The 17,548-nt window shown below is 40.6% G+C and overlaps 1 protein-coding gene across 1 annotated transcript in view; it reads left to right on the plus strand.

The window, feature by feature from the left end:
• Window positions 1–17,548, plus strand: part of Gadl1 (glutamate decarboxylase like 1) — a 159,035-nt gene that overhangs the window by 71,371 nt on the left and 70,116 nt on the right. The window contains exon 11 of the mRNA XM_059267166.1: window positions 2,360–2,559. Coding sequence (XP_059123149.1) covers window positions 2,360–2,559 — 200 coding nt within the window. The remainder of the gene's footprint in view (window positions 1–2,359; window positions 2,560–17,548) is intronic.

A 17,548-nucleotide genomic window follows, 5' to 3' on the forward strand; every position in this document is an offset into this window, starting at 1 on the left:
CACCCCTGCTGAAGAACCATCACATTTTGTACTCTGTTTCCTCATCTTCTTTTGGTTCATTTACCTGTGACCCTGGGGTTTGTCTTAGTCACTCATAAGAGCCCCCAAAGTTTGCATGAGACATGGCTAATAGTCATCATTTTTTTGCTTTGTTTTGTGTGCATGTGTATGTGTGTATTGTGTATAGAAATGTGTTCTTGTGTGCAGGAATTTGTGCATGTGTGCACATACATGAGAGAGAAAGAGACAGAGATACAGAGATAGAGGGAGATGACAGAGAGATGAGAGAGGGACAGAGACAGAGAGATAGAGACAGACAGAGACAGAAAAATCAAGCACACATGCTGTGGAAGCCATGGGTTAATCTTGAGTACCATGCCTTAGGCACTGTTCACCTTAATTGTTTCCAAAGGATATTTCATTTTTATTTGGAACTCAGTGATTAGGCAAGATTGGCTGGCCGGTCACCCAAGAATTTATTGTCTTTACCTCCCTGGTGCTAATATTACATACACATGCCTGTTTGTTTTTAAAGGTTTATTTCTTTACTTACTTTGCTTATGTGTGTAATGTGCATGCCTATGAGGGTTTATGTGTAACATGTACATGAAAGAACCAATGGATGGGCTGGAGAGATGGCTCAGCAATTAAGAGCACTGGCTGCTTTTCTAGAGGTCCTGAGTTCAGTTCCCAGCACCCACATGGTGGCTCACAAGCATCTGTAATGAGATCTGGTTCCCTTTTCTGGTGTGCAGGCAGAACACTGTATACATAAAAAAATAAACAAATCTTTAAAAAAAAAAAAAAAAGACCCAGTGGAGGCCAGAAGAAAGCACTGGGTCCCCTGGCACTGGAGTTAGAGTCGGTTATGCATCACCATGTGGGTGCTGGGAACTAAACACAGGTCCTCTGCAAGGTCACTAAATACTGAGAATCCCAGCCCCAGCCCCAACTTTGCTGCTTTTGATGTGGGTTCTAGAAACTGAACTCAGATCCTTGTGACAATGTGACAAGCACTTTATTTTAACTGAGTATTTCCCCAGCAGCCGAAGCTCACTGGTTTTGAGATGCTTTTCCAATCTTTCATGGCTGATAAAAGTGACCTCACAGTTACTATGGGAGGAGAAATATGTGTCCCTGTGTTGTGGAGGCTCCTGCATACTTTGTCATGAAAACATACGCAGTGGCCTTTTGATGTCACACCACCAGACTACAGGTGCTGTGGAAACTATAACTGTATTCTCTGACCATCGCAGTGAGGAGACTCTGTGGCCATCGCTGTGAGGAGACTAGAGATTGTGGGGAAAACCCAAGTAGCCTTAAGTTAGGAACTTTTGCTACCTTGATGTTCAGGCTAAAGTAACCTATTCTGTGCAGTGACCACCAAGAATGGCCATCCGCGCCAGGATGAAGGCTGCCCAGTGTGCCTTCAATTGTTGTTTTATAGAGATTTGAGATTTCCTCCTCACATTTCTTATATAATGTTTTACATTGTATAAAGCCATGTTTTTATAATAAAACATGTTTAGACCCATATTAATATTCACAGAAGACAATACTGCTATTAAAATTGGAAACTCATTTTTTTTCCTTTTTTTCATTTTTATTAGTTCTTTGAGAATTTTGTATGATGTGTTTTGATCTTATTTACTCTCCTCTCCCAACTCCTTCTTCTTTTTGTTTTTAAACTCATCAGTCCAGTTTGGGCTACCCAAATACTTGGGTGAGTGGCTGTCACTGAAACGTGATCAAATTGCCAGGAAGGACACCCTTAAAGAAAACTGATTCTTCACTATTAGTTGTCAATAGCTTCTCAACTAGAAATAGGACCACATGCCCACCTTCCCCTATCTATGCTGGGATTTGTCTGGCTCAAACTTGCACAGGGCTAGTATGTGCTGCTATAACCCCTGTGAATTCACAAGCATATCCACTGGGTCTGAAAAGCAGTTTCCTTGTGGTCATCCAGGGCTTCATACAAGCATTCTGACTCTACTTCCAAAATGGTTTGTGAGCCTTGGGAGGAGGGTGTGACATAGACATATTATTTGCTGTTTAACCATTGTGAGTCTGTGTCAATCATCATCTACTGAAGAAGGAAGCTTCTCTGGTGAGCATTAAGAGATGCACTGATCTCTAGGTATAGCAGTAAAGGAGCCTATCTCCATGCCATGTGGGCAGGTAGGTGAGTTCCTGGTGGGACAACCTCATCTTCATTTGGAAGGTGTTACCATCAAGTGGTGTGTGCTTCTGGCACCAGTAGCAGAATGTCAAGCAGGGTTTGTTTCTGTGTGTAGTTGACATGGAGCTTACTCTAAAGTTAAGGGGCTCAGACTCTCCTTTACTTTCTTTTTCAAAGGATCTTCTTAAGAAGTGCTACTCTGCCAAAGCGACCTACCTATTCCAGCAGGATAAATTCTATGACATCAGCTACGACACAGGAGACAAATCCATCCAGTGTAGCAGGAGACCTGATGCATTCAAGTTCTGGATGACCTGGAAGGCCCTGGGCACATTAGGATTGGAGGAAAGGGTTAATCGTGCCTTTGCTCTATCTAGGTATGTGCGTGCGTGCATGCATGCATGTGTGCATGCGTGCGTGTGTGTGTGTGTGTGTGTGTGTGTGTGTGTGTTAGAAAGACCAAACGAAAATAACATTGCTAGATTCTATACATACTCTTTACTTCTGAGTTTCTTTTTGCACACAGTAAGCATTTCTTTAGTACCTACTATGTCTTAGAAGTGTGTGCAGAGAAGTCCACTACCCTCCCTTCAAGCCACTGAGGGACACATTCAGGTGAGAGAGCAGGATACATGAAACATAATAAAAATTCTTGAAAAGCCTGAATGGTGGCATATACCTGTAACCATAGCATTCAGAAGACTGAGTCAGCAGATTTCTGGGAGTTCAAAACCAGCCATGCCTGTATAGAAATATTCTGTCTCAAAAATGATTAAATAAATTTAATTATATACTTTCAAAATTGGCCTTCCTGAATCTGGATTTTTTTTTTCTCAAAGAAATAAAAACTTCTTCACCCTATGTTTTATCAGCCTTGGGAACCTAATGATGCTGAGTGTTTGGAGAACCACGGTTCCCACCTCCTCCTGCTATGCTTTAAAATCTGGCCTATCGCTAAGCACAGAAGGACAAACCAATTCAATTTTAATACTTCATTTTTATTCGAAACATGGTTTCACTATGTAGCTCTGGCTGTCCTGGAACTCAATAAGTAGACCAGGCTGGCCTTGAACTTAGAGATCTACCTGCCTTGGCCTCCTGAGTGCTGGGATTAAGGGCTTGTACCACCATGTCAGGTGGGACAAACCAATTCAAAACTAGTGGTACAGGGCTTGTACCACCATGTCAGGTGGGACAAACCAATTCAAAACTAGTGGTACGATTTACCCTGTGTAGCTTGGAAAAGTGTGTGGACTCCCTGCACCTCAGTTCTAATCCAGCAAAGTAAAAATAATGAAAATTATTTCAAATAATTTTTTAAAGATTTTATTTATTTTCATTTTATGTGTATGAGTGTTTGCCTACATTATGCATACACACCATGTGAGCTCAGTGCCCACAGAGTCTACCTCAATGGGGCAGGAAGTACCCTAACAGGATAGGTAAAGAGTTGGCCTTGGCACTTGGAGAAGACAGGAGTCAGTAATTCAGGCTATTGTTCTTTAAGAAGGATTTTAGGGGGCTGGAGAGGTGCCTCAGTGGTTAAGAGCACTGACTGTTCTTCTGAAGGACCCACGTCTATTACCAGAACCCTCATGGCAGCTCACAAGGTCAGCACCTCCAGTTCTAGGGATCTGAAACCTTCTGGCCTTTGAAGGAATCAGACACTGATGTGATAAACAGACATACATGCAGGCAAAACACCATGCACATTAAGTAATCAAAGAACAAAATGAATTAGTTTAGTGCCTGTAAATATTATAGTGGATTACTATGGATGTGTTCAATGCAAAACACAATTCTTAGCACAAAAAGAATAAGAAGCAGTTGATTTTGAGCTGAACAGTAGTGGCCATCACTCTGGAGCACAGATTCAGCTTGCCCCTCAGACTTACTCGTCATAGAAGCAGTCCACAAGACCTTTAGTTACAGAACAAGTGCAATCAAACAGAAAACCATGAGCCAAGACATTTACCAAAAGCATGGGTGGGAATCACAGGGAGGCAGATGATAGCAGCGCAGTGAGAACCTCCTCCTAGGTTTCAGAGGCCATGTGGTGAGAGTCGAGCTTTGGGATTGGTGAAAATTAAAGTCTGCTAAAAATAGATTTTAAAGACTTTATCTAATAGCCAAAGTGGTGTTAGGTCAGAGGTGAACAATTATCATGGCCAGCACAGCTGTGGTCAACATGGGGACCTGGAAAGGAGGGTAGTGGTAAACAGAGACACAGGACTCTGGGTTCATTTCAGGAATGAACAATTTTTATGTTGCTATTTATACATAGTTTAACTAGCTACTAAATGTAGCTCTGCAAGCAGAATTCGAGCAAATTGTCTCTTGAACCCCTTTGTCTGAATTCCTTCTTCCATACTTCCCTGCCCTTTGGTCTTGTTTGCTGGTGAGGACATTCCTCATCAGAAGTTAGCACATGCCTACAGCTTTCTGCAGTCATATGGCCACATCTCTGCAGGATTTGTGTCTCAGAAAGGAACTGCCGGCCATTTGCACACCACGGGCAATAAAGGCTATTAAGATTAGAGATAGCCCAAGGAGACTGAAGAAACAGCTCAGTGGGTAAGCAGTTCGTGTGCAAGCATGAAGACTCGGGGTTTGGGTACCCCCAAACCTAAGTAAAACCAAGGGTGGTGGTTAGTGAACATCTATAGTCCCAGTGCTCCTCAGGAGAGACGGGGCAGAGACAGGAGAGTTATTGACGTGCAGCCCTGGCACATATAGTAGAGAACAATAAAGACGCCCTGCCTCAAACTATGTGGAAGGCAAGGACTGACACCTACGTGGTCCTCTGACCTTGACATGCGAGTGGCTGCATTCATACATGTACGCACACACACATACACACATGCACATACATGTGTGCATGCACACATACAGGCACACACATAGAGGGGGAGAGACAGAGAGAATGAGAGGAGAGAGAGAGAGAGAGAGAGAGAGAGAGAGAGAGAGAGAGAGAGAGAGAGAGAGAGAGAGTTTTTTTTTTAAAACCTAGCCCAAGATCGTTTGATTCTAGATCTGCAGCATTTGAATCCTCCACTGTCACCAAGTTCCATGGATCATTTAACCTCATAGAATCTTTGACTTAGGTCTGCCTCCAAACCCCGGAACTGAAATAGACAGTTGTAAATAACAGAAACTCCATGCTATGATAAATGAAGAAAAGTAATATACTGCACATCACTTATAAAGCTGACTGGTGACTCCTGATACAGCTTGACCAAAAGCTCCCGGAATGTCCCCAGTTACTAGGTTCACGACCAAGTTCAATACAACAGTCTCAAAGACAGTTTAGTTATTCTTGAGTGAGGGAAATGACTATCTGTTGCTGTTCCCAGGCCAACATGTAACATGGTATGGTCATACTGAGACATGTGTCCTTGACTCGAATAGAGTGTCAGCTATCTAGTTTTATAAGAAGTGGCCTAAAGAAGTGCTCAGTGGTTAAGAATGCTTACTGCTTTTGCAAAGGACCCAACTTCTGTTCCCAGCACCTACACAGTAGCTCACAACCATCTATAATTCTAGTTCCAGGGGCTCTGATACCTTCTTCTGACCTCTGTGAGTTCCTGCACATATATGGTGCACATACATACACTCAGGCACACACACACACACACACACACACACACACATAAAATTAATAAATAAAAATGCTTTTAAAAAATTGATTGGGTCTTGGAGGAATGTGCCTTAACTAGAGATGGGGTTAATGTGCCCCTGCTAGATGTACACAGACAATCACCCAGCAATGAGAATGGGGGACTGTTTACAATAAATATTCATACCTGCCCATTAAATTAAAATAAAAGTCAGGAAGCTGTGCCCCTGGTTCCTATTTTCTTGTACTATTTAAATGTGGCAGGATGCAGTGTTATTTTGCCAAAGCCTCCCAGTGACTCAATGACAGGTATCTTGAAATAAGGCAAGATATAAATATTTGATGATGGTATTTATTCTGAAGTTAATATTCATCTCAGGGTGGATTGGAGTTTAGAGTCGAAGGATACTTTCTAATTCTTTCAGACGCAGTATCACAGGAGGATAAATGTTAACATTTCAATTCAATTCAACAAATCCTTATTGTTTGTAAATGTTTGTCAAGTTGAATTGAGTGGAATTAACATTTCAGTGAATAGCGCTGCAGGCTTTGTGACCTATATTTAAATATTTGAGAAAAACATCCCCCTGCTTTCATGCTGTTATTCAGAATGGGTTTTTGTACCTCTCATCTTTCCATGCTCCTGATGACAATATATTCCTGGGGTCAGCAAAAGTCATATTATCCTCCTGTGCCCAATGCCAAGAGAAGGGACAGAGTCCTTTTCCCACCTTCCTCCAAATGACTGTGAAGTGACAAGCTTGGAGACTCTTTGAGATTAAAAATCTTAGAATCCTGGTCTAATTTCTTTCTGAACTTGCTGATTGGATTGTAGCCCTGCTTTGTTTCATTTTCCTTTTTTTTTTTTTAAGTCAACTATTATCTCAATTCCGGTGTGTGCTCTTTTGGTGTGAACCATGAGGTTAAAGGCAGATAGACTGGCTATCGGGAGAAACACCCCAATTAACACTATCTGCCTTTGTCCTAGGTTTACTATTGCTGTGAAGAGACACCATGACCAAGGCAGCGTGTAACAGAAAGCATTTAATTGGGGCTTGCTTACTGTTTCTGAGAGTTAGTTCATGATTGTCATGACTAGGAACACAGCGACAGACAGGCAGGCAGGCATGGTGCTCAAGCAGTAGCTGAAAACACAAATCTGATCCAAAAGTTGGAGGCAGAGAGAGCACATGACGAGGCCTAGCATGGGCTTTTGAAACCTCTAAGCCCGCCCCCAGTGACGTACCTTCTACAACAAGGCCACACCTCCTAATCCTTCTGAAATAGTTCCACCAACTGGAAACCAGACATTCAATTACATGAGTCTATGTGGGCCATAGTTCTTACTCAAACCACCACAGCCTTTTAAAGTGGTGTAAATATCGTTACTGTGGGAACTGAACACTACCATGAGTCGGGGTTGCAGAATCCCTTACACTCAGCAGTGGGTTCTCATCAGCCTCCCCAAACTGGTCCCAGAAATCATTGATGTCAAGAGTCAGATTATCTGCTTTAATCACATGACTAAAATTCTGATATTGTTTGTCTGTAAGCCCATGGGAATTCAATCCAGAGTTTACCTGATACCATGCATGATCAGAAAGCTCCATTTCTCACTGTTTCTACGCTGAGTAAAGTTAGCTATTTTACCACCAAGAGGAATTAACTTCCCCCAGTAGATTACAGCAAGGTGGGCCTGAGGAAGGGACCAAACTGAGGATGCACATACATGTGGTGATATTTTATTAGTGCTCTAACAAATAAAGCTTGCCTGGGGATCAGAGGAAAAAGCCAGACACTGTAGTAAACATAAAGGTCAGGCAGCAGCAGTAGCACACACCTTTAATCCTAGCATTCAGGAGACAGAGATTCATCTGCATCTCTGAGAGTTCAAGGCCACACTGGGAACAGAGCCAGGCATGGTGGCACATGCCTTTAATCCCAGCACTAGTTAACCATAGAGGTCTGGAGGTCTGTACAGACAGACAGGAAGTAATAGAGCTGAGCAGAAAGAGGAAGTGATGTATCTGGGTGGAGAGGAAATAAGATGGCAGGGCACAGAAAGGTATATAAGACGTGAGTATACAGGAAGTAGGTCTCTCTTGGGCTAAGAATTTCCTAGTGGTAAGGACTTGTGGCTGGCTTGTTCTATTCTTCTGATCATTCAGCTTTCACCCCAATATCTGGCTCCAAGTTTTTATTAATAAGACCATTTAGCAATTTGTGTTACACATACATCATTAACATTCTGGTGTAGCTAAGATATTATTCCTCAGGCCATCGATCAGGTGTCTTAGATACTGAAGACCTGTACAGTATTTTACTTGCCCAGCCCAGCCAGAATCACCCTTCCACATTCCTGAATCTAAACAGGGCCTCATTCTGAAATTGGTATGTTTGCCTTAAGATGAAAGGACAAGATTTGGATAGACCAGTGTCCAAATAATTACCTCTCCTTCCCTGGCAAAGCAAGGATGATATATTTTAAAACAAGATTTTTATTTATCTTTGATAATTTCATACATATGTACAATGTAGTATTTGTTTCTATTCATCTCATACTCCCTCCCTCCAACTCCTCTTGCATCTCTGCCATATCCCCCTCCCCACTTCATAACCTCCTGTTTTGTTTCATTTTCTTTTTCTAATAACCCACTGAGTCTAATTAGTGCTGCCCATATAGGCACAGGTATAGAACTATTCACTGGAGTGTGGTCTACCAACCAGGGGCCACACCCCTAAGGAAAACTGACTACCCTCCCCTAGCAGCCCTCACCTCTCAGGAGCTCCTCAGTTAGGAGTGGTCATGAAGCCTTCCCTTGTCCATGCTGGAATGGTGACTGGCTTGATTTGTGCAGGCAGCCACAGCTGCTGCCAGTTCATGGGGGCAAGGGTCATGTAGTGCTTAGAAACACACTGTTTCATCCCAGTCCTCTCCAACACTTGAAGAGCGAATATGTTTAAAAGGTGAAGGACTCTGGTCACGTGGGCTGTCAGAAATCTAGAAAGAAGGGAAGAGGACCACTGCTAGGGATTCTTCTCCTCTCCATGTGACCCTCCCCTTCCAACTGGGAACATGACATTTCTCTCCAGAAATAGCAGTGATTCCAAATTCCTTCTCTTTGGGTTGTTGAGGAATCAGTGGCCTTATGAGCCCAAAGCCAGGTGTGAGCATTACTGAAACCCTGAGTGGGGGTGGGTGGGTGGGGGTGGGGCTTAACATCACCTCTTCTAGGGCTGGGAGATGGCTAAGTAGGAAAAGGGTTGTCTACAAAAGCATGAGGACCCACTACCCACATCAAATGTCAACATAAGGCTGGAGAACTGGGTCAATATTAAGAGTGCTTGCTGATCCTGCAGAGGACCAGAAGTCTGTTCCTAACACTCTTGTGGGGCAGTTCACAACTGCCTATAACTCCAGCTCTGGGGGATCTGGTGCCCTCTTATGGCCTTCAGGCACATGCACACAAACAAACACATGCACATATCACAAATGCACACATAGACGTGCACATATCACCCCCCTCACACACACACACAATATTTTTTTAAAGAACAGAAAAAGAAGCCAGGTGCACTGTTTATACTGTAATCAGGGCTAAGGACTCTGGGACAGGAGGGTCCTATAATTGCTGCTGGCCGGGTAGTCTAGGTGAATCAATGACTCCAGGTTCAGTAAGATGCTGTGGGATGTTCTGTATGGCAAATGTGTTGCTAATTAGTCAATAAATAAAACACTGATTGGCCATTGGCTAGGCAGGAAGTGTAGGCGGGACAAGGAGGAGAATAAAGCTGGGAAGTGGAAGGCTGAGTCAGAGAGACACTGCCAGCCACCACGATGAGAAACAGCATGTGAAGATGCCGGTAAGCCACAAGCCATGTGGCAAGATATAGATTAATGGAAATGGATTAATTTAAGCTATAAGAACAGTTAGCAAGAAGCCTGCCACAGCCATACAGTTTGTAACCAATATAAGTCTCTGTGTTTACTTGGTCGGGTTTGAGCGGCTGTGGGACTGGCAGGTGAGAGAGATTTGTCCTGACTGTGGGCCAGGCAGGAAAACTCTAGCTACACTAAGAGATCCTGTCTCAAAAAAAAAGGTCGAGTATTGGTGAAATTATTAAGGCCACTCCATGTAGTTAAAAGGAGATTTACTTAATGGTGTAACTTACAAATTAAGGGATAGGTAGGTCGCGGGGTCTGGGGAAGGTGTATCGCAGTCCAGCGGTGTTCTCTGGAGCTCTGCTTGGCCCAACTCCACCATCCAGGGTCCCGGAACAGAGCGAGCACCCCCGATCCAGATCTCGGGTCCCCAGGCACCTCCCTTGGCCCTGCCTTGTAGGCGTGACAGTTGCCGAAGTATCAATGGGGGTTGGAACTTCCAGATCAAAGCTGGAATGGCTACCCACTACATCTCCCCCTTTTTGTCTAAATAAAAAAGTTCTAACCTAATACAAGACTATATACAAAGGAATGGTTATCAAATATTGTCCAGGAATAATGAGGGATAATGACCTAGATAAAATGGAACTACAACCAATGTGAACAATATCAAGCATACTAAAATCCAGAGAAGTCTAGAGCAAAGGTAAATGGCATGTTACAAAGATCACTCCAAAAGGTGTCCTATCCTAAAGAACCTGAATCTAATACTTAATATGTTCTATCTAAGATTATATATATATATATATATATATATATATATATATATATATACTAAGTTGTAACTATAACTGCTAGTCTTCAATCCCATCAAAGACCTGAGAAGGAATATAATGGTACCTGAGAAATGGTAGATGGATGCAAGCAACTTTCAGGAATCTTGCAAGAGTAGACCGAGACAGCTGGCAGCCTGGACAGTCACCTAATGTTTCTCAGCATTGTTGGTGCATTCAAATTGGCTACAGGCCTAAAGTATCTGACAGACCATTTTCAGAAGCAAGAATTCTGAAAGACCATCTTACCCTGTCTTGGCAGAGTACAGTGGTCACTTTCCTTGTGTTCTGCTTGTCCAGAAAGGACAGCATTGCATTTGTACTGTCAGCCATTGAAGCAAGGGCAATTCTTTGCCCAGTAGGCTATTTTGTGCCAAGAAGACAAACTTCCAAATGGAAATGTCTTAGAAGCCCAACATTCTCTCGGGATCAAATTGGTGCAGCCAGGAGCAATTGTGTCTCACATCAACAGAATTCTAAGTTATTTAAATGCCATATTCTCTAGGTCTATGAAGTGTTTGAAGATTACCTGTCCATCTGACCTATGTATCCATAAATCTGGATAACCTAACTAACATAACTATAGAGATGACAAGCATAGGTGACTATAAATCTATAAGTCTTATCTACCAAAATAACCTAAGGACTAAGGCTTCACATAAACAAGGTAAACAGTCTATAAGCAAATGTATGGTAAAGAACAATGACTTCAAAATTGTGACAATACACAAGATATTTATAATAGAGGTAGGAATATATAGTGCGATATGCAATATGACAATAATCTTAAATATATATCAATATACCGAATATCCTAAACAGAAGTAGAACATACATAAAGTACGACAGATATAAATTTACATTTGTATCAATATACAAATATTTCAAATAAGAGTAGAAATATATGTATATTATTAACAAATATAGTTCTGTATTTGTATCAATATACAAATTATCTTAAACAGGAATATAAAAATAGTTTACATTTGTATCAACATATAAGAATCCATAACAGTGCAAATTACAGTGCAAATTATCTAAGGCTGCTATTTTACTAAATTTGTATACTAGTATATACAATAATCTACCATAATATCTTATACCTATCCATTCCATTTCTTCTTTTCCCTTCTCTCTCTCTCTCTCTCTCTCTCTCTCTTAGAATACTGAGTCTAATATTTTCTTCCATCCCCAACCCTATAACCATCATCCATAACCCTGAGAATTATGAAACCTAAGGGAGAAGGGGCGTCGTTTTCTTAGAATTGCTTCCTCCTGTTTAGGGGGTGATGTTATCTCTGTTGGGTACTGTGAGAAAGCTCAGATAGTTAAATCTCAGTTAGACTAACTGTAGTTTCTGCAGCAAGTCTTAGAGTAATGGGTAAGATTGTCTGAAATTCTGGCAAGAAGTGTAGTATGATGATGATTACCATGGCATCATTCTGGATTGTGTAGAGTTGCTGTTGTTGGGGCCCCCCATCTTCCTTCTGGAGACTTCCGAGATTGCTATTGGAAAAACTTATTTGTTATCAAAATGGAAGGTCTGGATTTAAAGAGGACATAGCATTTAAGAAAGGATTCTGAGAAACCAAGAGTAAGCATGGAGAGAATTAGAATCTAGAAGACAATGGTCCCTTTTTATTGGTTTCCTTCTGTCCCACACCAGAGGGCTCTTCTGATATGGGACTGAAGAATCTCTCAAACTTTTCTTTTAGTAATATGCTTGGGTTTAGAGAAGGAGTGAGCCAATTCCATCTCCAAAGCCAGCTTGGCTTATAATTGAATTGGAACCACAACTTTTCTAGATTGATAGAGAGACAGATGCTAGACAGTGAGATTTTACCGTGTGTAGATTGGTACCAGTAGATTCTTTCTTTCTGCTGTAAACATCTGGATATCCAAGGCCTTATGATTTTTGGAAGATGGGTATTTCCATTATCCTGGAAAGACAAAAACAGAACCCTACCCCAACCTTTGATTGTTAAATTTTTCTTACAACTTGTAGAGATGTCACATTGGTGTATGAGCTTTTACTTCTCCTCATCAAGGGATTTTTCCTGTTCAAATCGAATTTTTATTAATTTTGTTGGTATCCATAGCTTTTCTCCTCCTGCAGAAACAAAGGCAAAACCCCTTCCCCAACGTAGAACATATCCAGGTTTCCATTCTGAGGTCAGCACATCCTTGAAATAAACCAGTTGGTTTAGCTCAGGAGTTTTGTCTGTCATCCAATGTCTCTCTGCAGCTGTTGTTCCTTTCTCATCAGCATTGAGAAAATTCAAGGTTAATAAAGCACTATGCAATCTATTTCTAGGAGTCATTGTTACCTGTTGCTGTTTATTTAGCATATCCTTTAAAGTTCAATTGGATCTTTCTATGACTGCTTGGCCTGTGGGATTGTGTGGTATACCTGTAACATGCTTTATATTGTAATAAGCAAAGAATTATCTCATTTTATTGGAGACATATGCTGGGGCATTGTCTGTCTTAATTTGTACAGGTATTCCCATGATGGCCATAACTTCTAATAGGTGTGTAATCACAGAATCAGCCTTTTCAGAACTCATAGGTATTACCCATTGAAATCCGGAATAGGTGTTAATGGTATGATGTACATACTTTAATCTTCCAAATTCTGCAAAATGAAACACATCCATCTGCCAAATTTCATTTCTTTGTATATCTTTTGGATTGCTCTCTGCAGGAAATGGAATTTGGTTATAGATGGAACAAGTGGGACATTTTTTCACAATATCCTTAGCCTGTTGCCAAGTGATGGAGAAATCCTTCTTCAAACCTTTGCTATTTACATGGTATTTCTTATGAAATTCTGAGGCTTCTAGCACATTACCTATTAGTAACTGATCAATCTCATCATTACCTTGTGCTAGAAGTCCTGGCAAACCTGTATGGGATCTGATATGTGATATATATATATATATATATATATATATATATATATATATATATATATATGATGTTCCCTTTTTCTGATGATTTCCTGCAATTGTATGAATAATGAAGTTAATTCTGTATTATCAGGAATAAATTCAGCAGTTTCAATATGTAAAACAACTCTCTCTGCATATTGAGAGTCAGTGACTATATTGAGGGGTTCTGTGAAGTCCATCAGTACCATAAGAATGGCATACAGTTCTGCCTTTTGTACAGAGCTGTATGGACTTTGTACCACTTTACTTAAGTCTCCTGATTTATATCCTGCTTTCCCTTATTTATTTGCATCAGTATAGAATGTGAGTACTCTAGAAATTGGCTTTTGTCATACAATGTGAGGAAGGACCCATTCAGTCTTCTTTATCAATTATATTCTCTTGCTTTTGGGATAGTGGTTGTTAACCTCTCCCAAAAAGTTACTGCAGGCTCTCTGCCAATATTCATTATCTTTCCATAGTGATGAAATTTCCTCATTAGTTAAAGGTACTACAATTTCTGCTGGGTCCATTCCTGTCAACTGGCGAAGTCTTAGTTTACCTTTTTGAATCAAATCAGAGATCTTTTCTATATAAGTCTTTAATTTCTTATTTGGTTTACGTAGTAGGAATATCCATTCCAATATAATATCTTCCCTCTGCATCAAAATACCTGTTGGGGAATGTCTGGAGGGAAATATGACAAGAATGCATTTAAGTTCTGGATCCACACGATCCACATGTGCTTCTCGAATTGTCTTTTCTACTAGAGCCAATTCCTTCTCAGCTTCGGCTGATAATTCACTTGGACTATTTAATTGTTTGTCCCCTTCTAGAGTATTAGCCAAATTTTGTAGTCCATCTTTGGGTATTCCCATGATACCCAGTAAGTTGGAAATGCTTCCTAATAACTTTTGAAAATCATTAAGAATCTTCAATCGATCTCTCCTTAGTTGTACCTTTTGGGGTCTAATTTTTTGTAGCTCTATCTTATATCCTAAGTAGTTAATAGAATCTCCTCTTTGTATTTTTTCAGGAGCAATTTGAAATCCCCAGCAAGGCAAAACTTTTTTTACTTCTTCAAACATGCTTTCTAATGTATCTAACTTTGGATCAGCTAATAGGATATCATCCATATAGTGATAAATTATGGAGTGTGGAAACTTTACACGAATTATCTCCAATGGTTCTGCACAAAGTATTGGCACAAAGTAGGGCTGTTTAACATTCCCTGTGGGAGGACCTTCCATTGATATCTCTTGACTGGCTGAGTATTGTTATAATTAGGTACTGTGAAGGCAAATTTTTCTCTGTCATTTTCTTGTAAGGGTATGGTAAAGAAACAGTCTTTTATGTCAATAACTATTATAGGCCATTCTTTAGGTAGCAGAGAGGGCAAGGGCATCCCAGTCTGTAGGGAGCCCATTGGCTGAATTACTTTATTAATAGCTCTCAGATCTGTCAGCATTCTCCAATTACCAGACTTTTTTTAAATAATAAATACAGGAGAATTCCAAGGGCTGGTAGATTCTTCAATGTGTTGAGCATTTAACTGCTCTTGAACCAGCTGTTCTAAAGCTTGAAGCTTCTCTTTTGTCAAAGGCCATTGTCCAACCCAGACAGGTTTATTAGTTAGCCATTTTAAAGGTCAGGCAGTTGGTACTTCTGAGAATTCAACAGCAGTTGTGCTCTGTTTGTGAACAGCCTTAATGGTTGGTGCCTGATTTTTATAGCATGTGATGATATTATTCCTAGAAACATGCATTGGTCTGTATTCTTTTTCTGAAAGTGTAGGAATTTTAATCTGGGTATTCCACTGTTGTAACAGATCTCGGCCCCAAAGATTTACTGCTACATTTGCTACATATGGCTTCTGCCTTTCTCTCTGTCCTTCTGGCCCTATGCATTCAACCCATCTCGAACTCTGTTTTATCTGAGATAGGGTGCCAATCCCTAAAAGTTGGACATTGACCTCTTGAAGAGACCAATTCGGATGCCATGATTTTGGTGTAATTATAGTCACATCTGCACCTGTGTCTACCAGGCCCTCCATAACCAGGCCATTAATTCGAATTCTAAGCTTTGGTCTTTGATCATTTATGGAAGTCTGCCAAAATATTTGTTTTATAGTGTTCTTTGTAAACTGTGATCCACCCATCAGAGCTGTTTTATCATCCATTGCAGTATCGGTTTTTACATTAGGCATTGTGTCCTGGAGAGGAATTTCTTCCACAGTGGCTGGGAATGTTTGTACTACATTTAATTTTGGGGGCCTGCAAGAGGCCCCCTGAGGCGTTTCCCGCCAGTAAAGGGTTGCCTCATATATCTATTTTTGATCTGCACTCACTGGTCCAATGTCGGCCTCTGCCACACCTTCTACATAATCCGGGAGGTGGTTGGGGTCTCCTGTTTAGGCTATTCCTAAAAGGAGTATTACTTCTAGGAGTACCCCATGTACAGTTTTTACTTATATGACCTGGTGTACCACATTTAAAACATTTGGTAGCATGGGGCCTTCTTTCACCTCTGGGGATTTGTCTCTCCTATCCAAGCCTCATTACTGTAGTTACGAGACTCAACACCATTAGTATACTGAATCCATTCTTCCAAAGGAGCTGATCTGATCTTTAATGGTTTAAGTATTCTTCTGCATTCTGCATTAGCATTGTTGAACGCCAAGGACTCAATTAATATTTTTCTTAATTCTTTATCTGATACAGCTCTTGTTATAGCTGTGTTCAGTCTTTGTAAAAAATTAGTGAAGAGTTTGTGCGGTCCCTGAAATATCTTTGTGTATACCTCAGTTGGTTTTCCAGGTTCTGGAAGTTTTTCCCAAGCATTTAGAGCTGCTGTACGGCATAGGGATATTGTATGCTCATCATAAATGGCTTGTACATTCCTGTCAGCGAAACATCCCTCACCAAGTATATCCCTCACCAAGTATTTGATCTTGGGAGATCACAAAACCTCTGAGTTTACCTTGTTGTTCTAAATTTTTTGCCTCTTCTCTCAACCAGCTTTTCCAACTGTAGCTGCTGACTATATTCTAGAACAGCTGAAATTAACTGATGCCTCATCTGGGATGATTCTATGTGAGGTAGACCACGAATTTAACAATTGTTTTACGTATGTGGAGTGTATCCCATACATAACTACTGCTTCCTTTATACTTTTAAAGTCCCTTGTTGAAATTGGTTGTAATGTATATGTATTATATGGCTTGGGGTGTGTGTCATCTGCTGGCTTCTCATGGATGATAACAGGATAAGCCATTGTGTGAGAGCCATTTGGAGATGTTACAACCTCTATGGTCTTGCCTTTCTGCTTATTAGGTCCCTTGTCATGTTTACTGAGAGTTTCTTCTAAGGCCTGCAAACGAGCACCTAGGGTCTGTTCTATGGAGTGAACCTCCTCTCTGGCAAGGGACTCCAGATTTCTCATGGAATCATAGAAGTTTTTAAGTTCCTCAGAAACACATGATTCCATGGACCTTATCTTATCAATTAATGATAATCTTTCTTCCTTATATAGTGTCTGGAGAGTTAGTGTTCTGTCCATTAAATATTCACATTTATTATCAATAAGATCAATTTTTGGTACAAGCCTGTTTTGTAAATCCTGATCAGCAGATTCCAGAGAAAGAATCTTTTTCTGTAAGGTCTCATTGCTATCCTTTAAAGCAGATTCCAGAGATAGAATCTTTTTCTGTAAGCTTTCATTGTTATTTTTGAAAGCCTATAAATCCTGGTTAGCAGATTCCAGAGAGAGAATCTTTTTCTGTAAGCCTTCATTGCTCTCGCTTAAAGCCTGTACCAGTTCAAATAATGACTCATCTTTGTTCTTGTTATTAAACCAGTGTTTGAACACTGTGTGGATTATTACAATGAATGCCAAAATGGTACAGGCCAGATATGCCTTAGTAAGGTCGTATATTTCCAGGAGGATGTCATTCATCATACAGGCAAAAAGGTTTTCAAATTCTTTTGAGGTAATGTTGTCAGTCATATTGCAAGAATTACTCAAAATTTGTTAGTCAATTTTAAGGTGTAAAATTATCAAGTACTTTTACTTACCTTTTGTAGTTTTTGGGAGGGTGTAGTATCA

The sequence above is a fragment of the Peromyscus eremicus genome, chromosome 7 (genome assembly GCF_949786415.1).
Source record: "Peromyscus eremicus chromosome 7, PerEre_H2_v1, whole genome shotgun sequence".
Lineage (NCBI taxonomy): Eukaryota > Metazoa > Chordata > Mammalia > Rodentia > Cricetidae > Peromyscus > Peromyscus eremicus.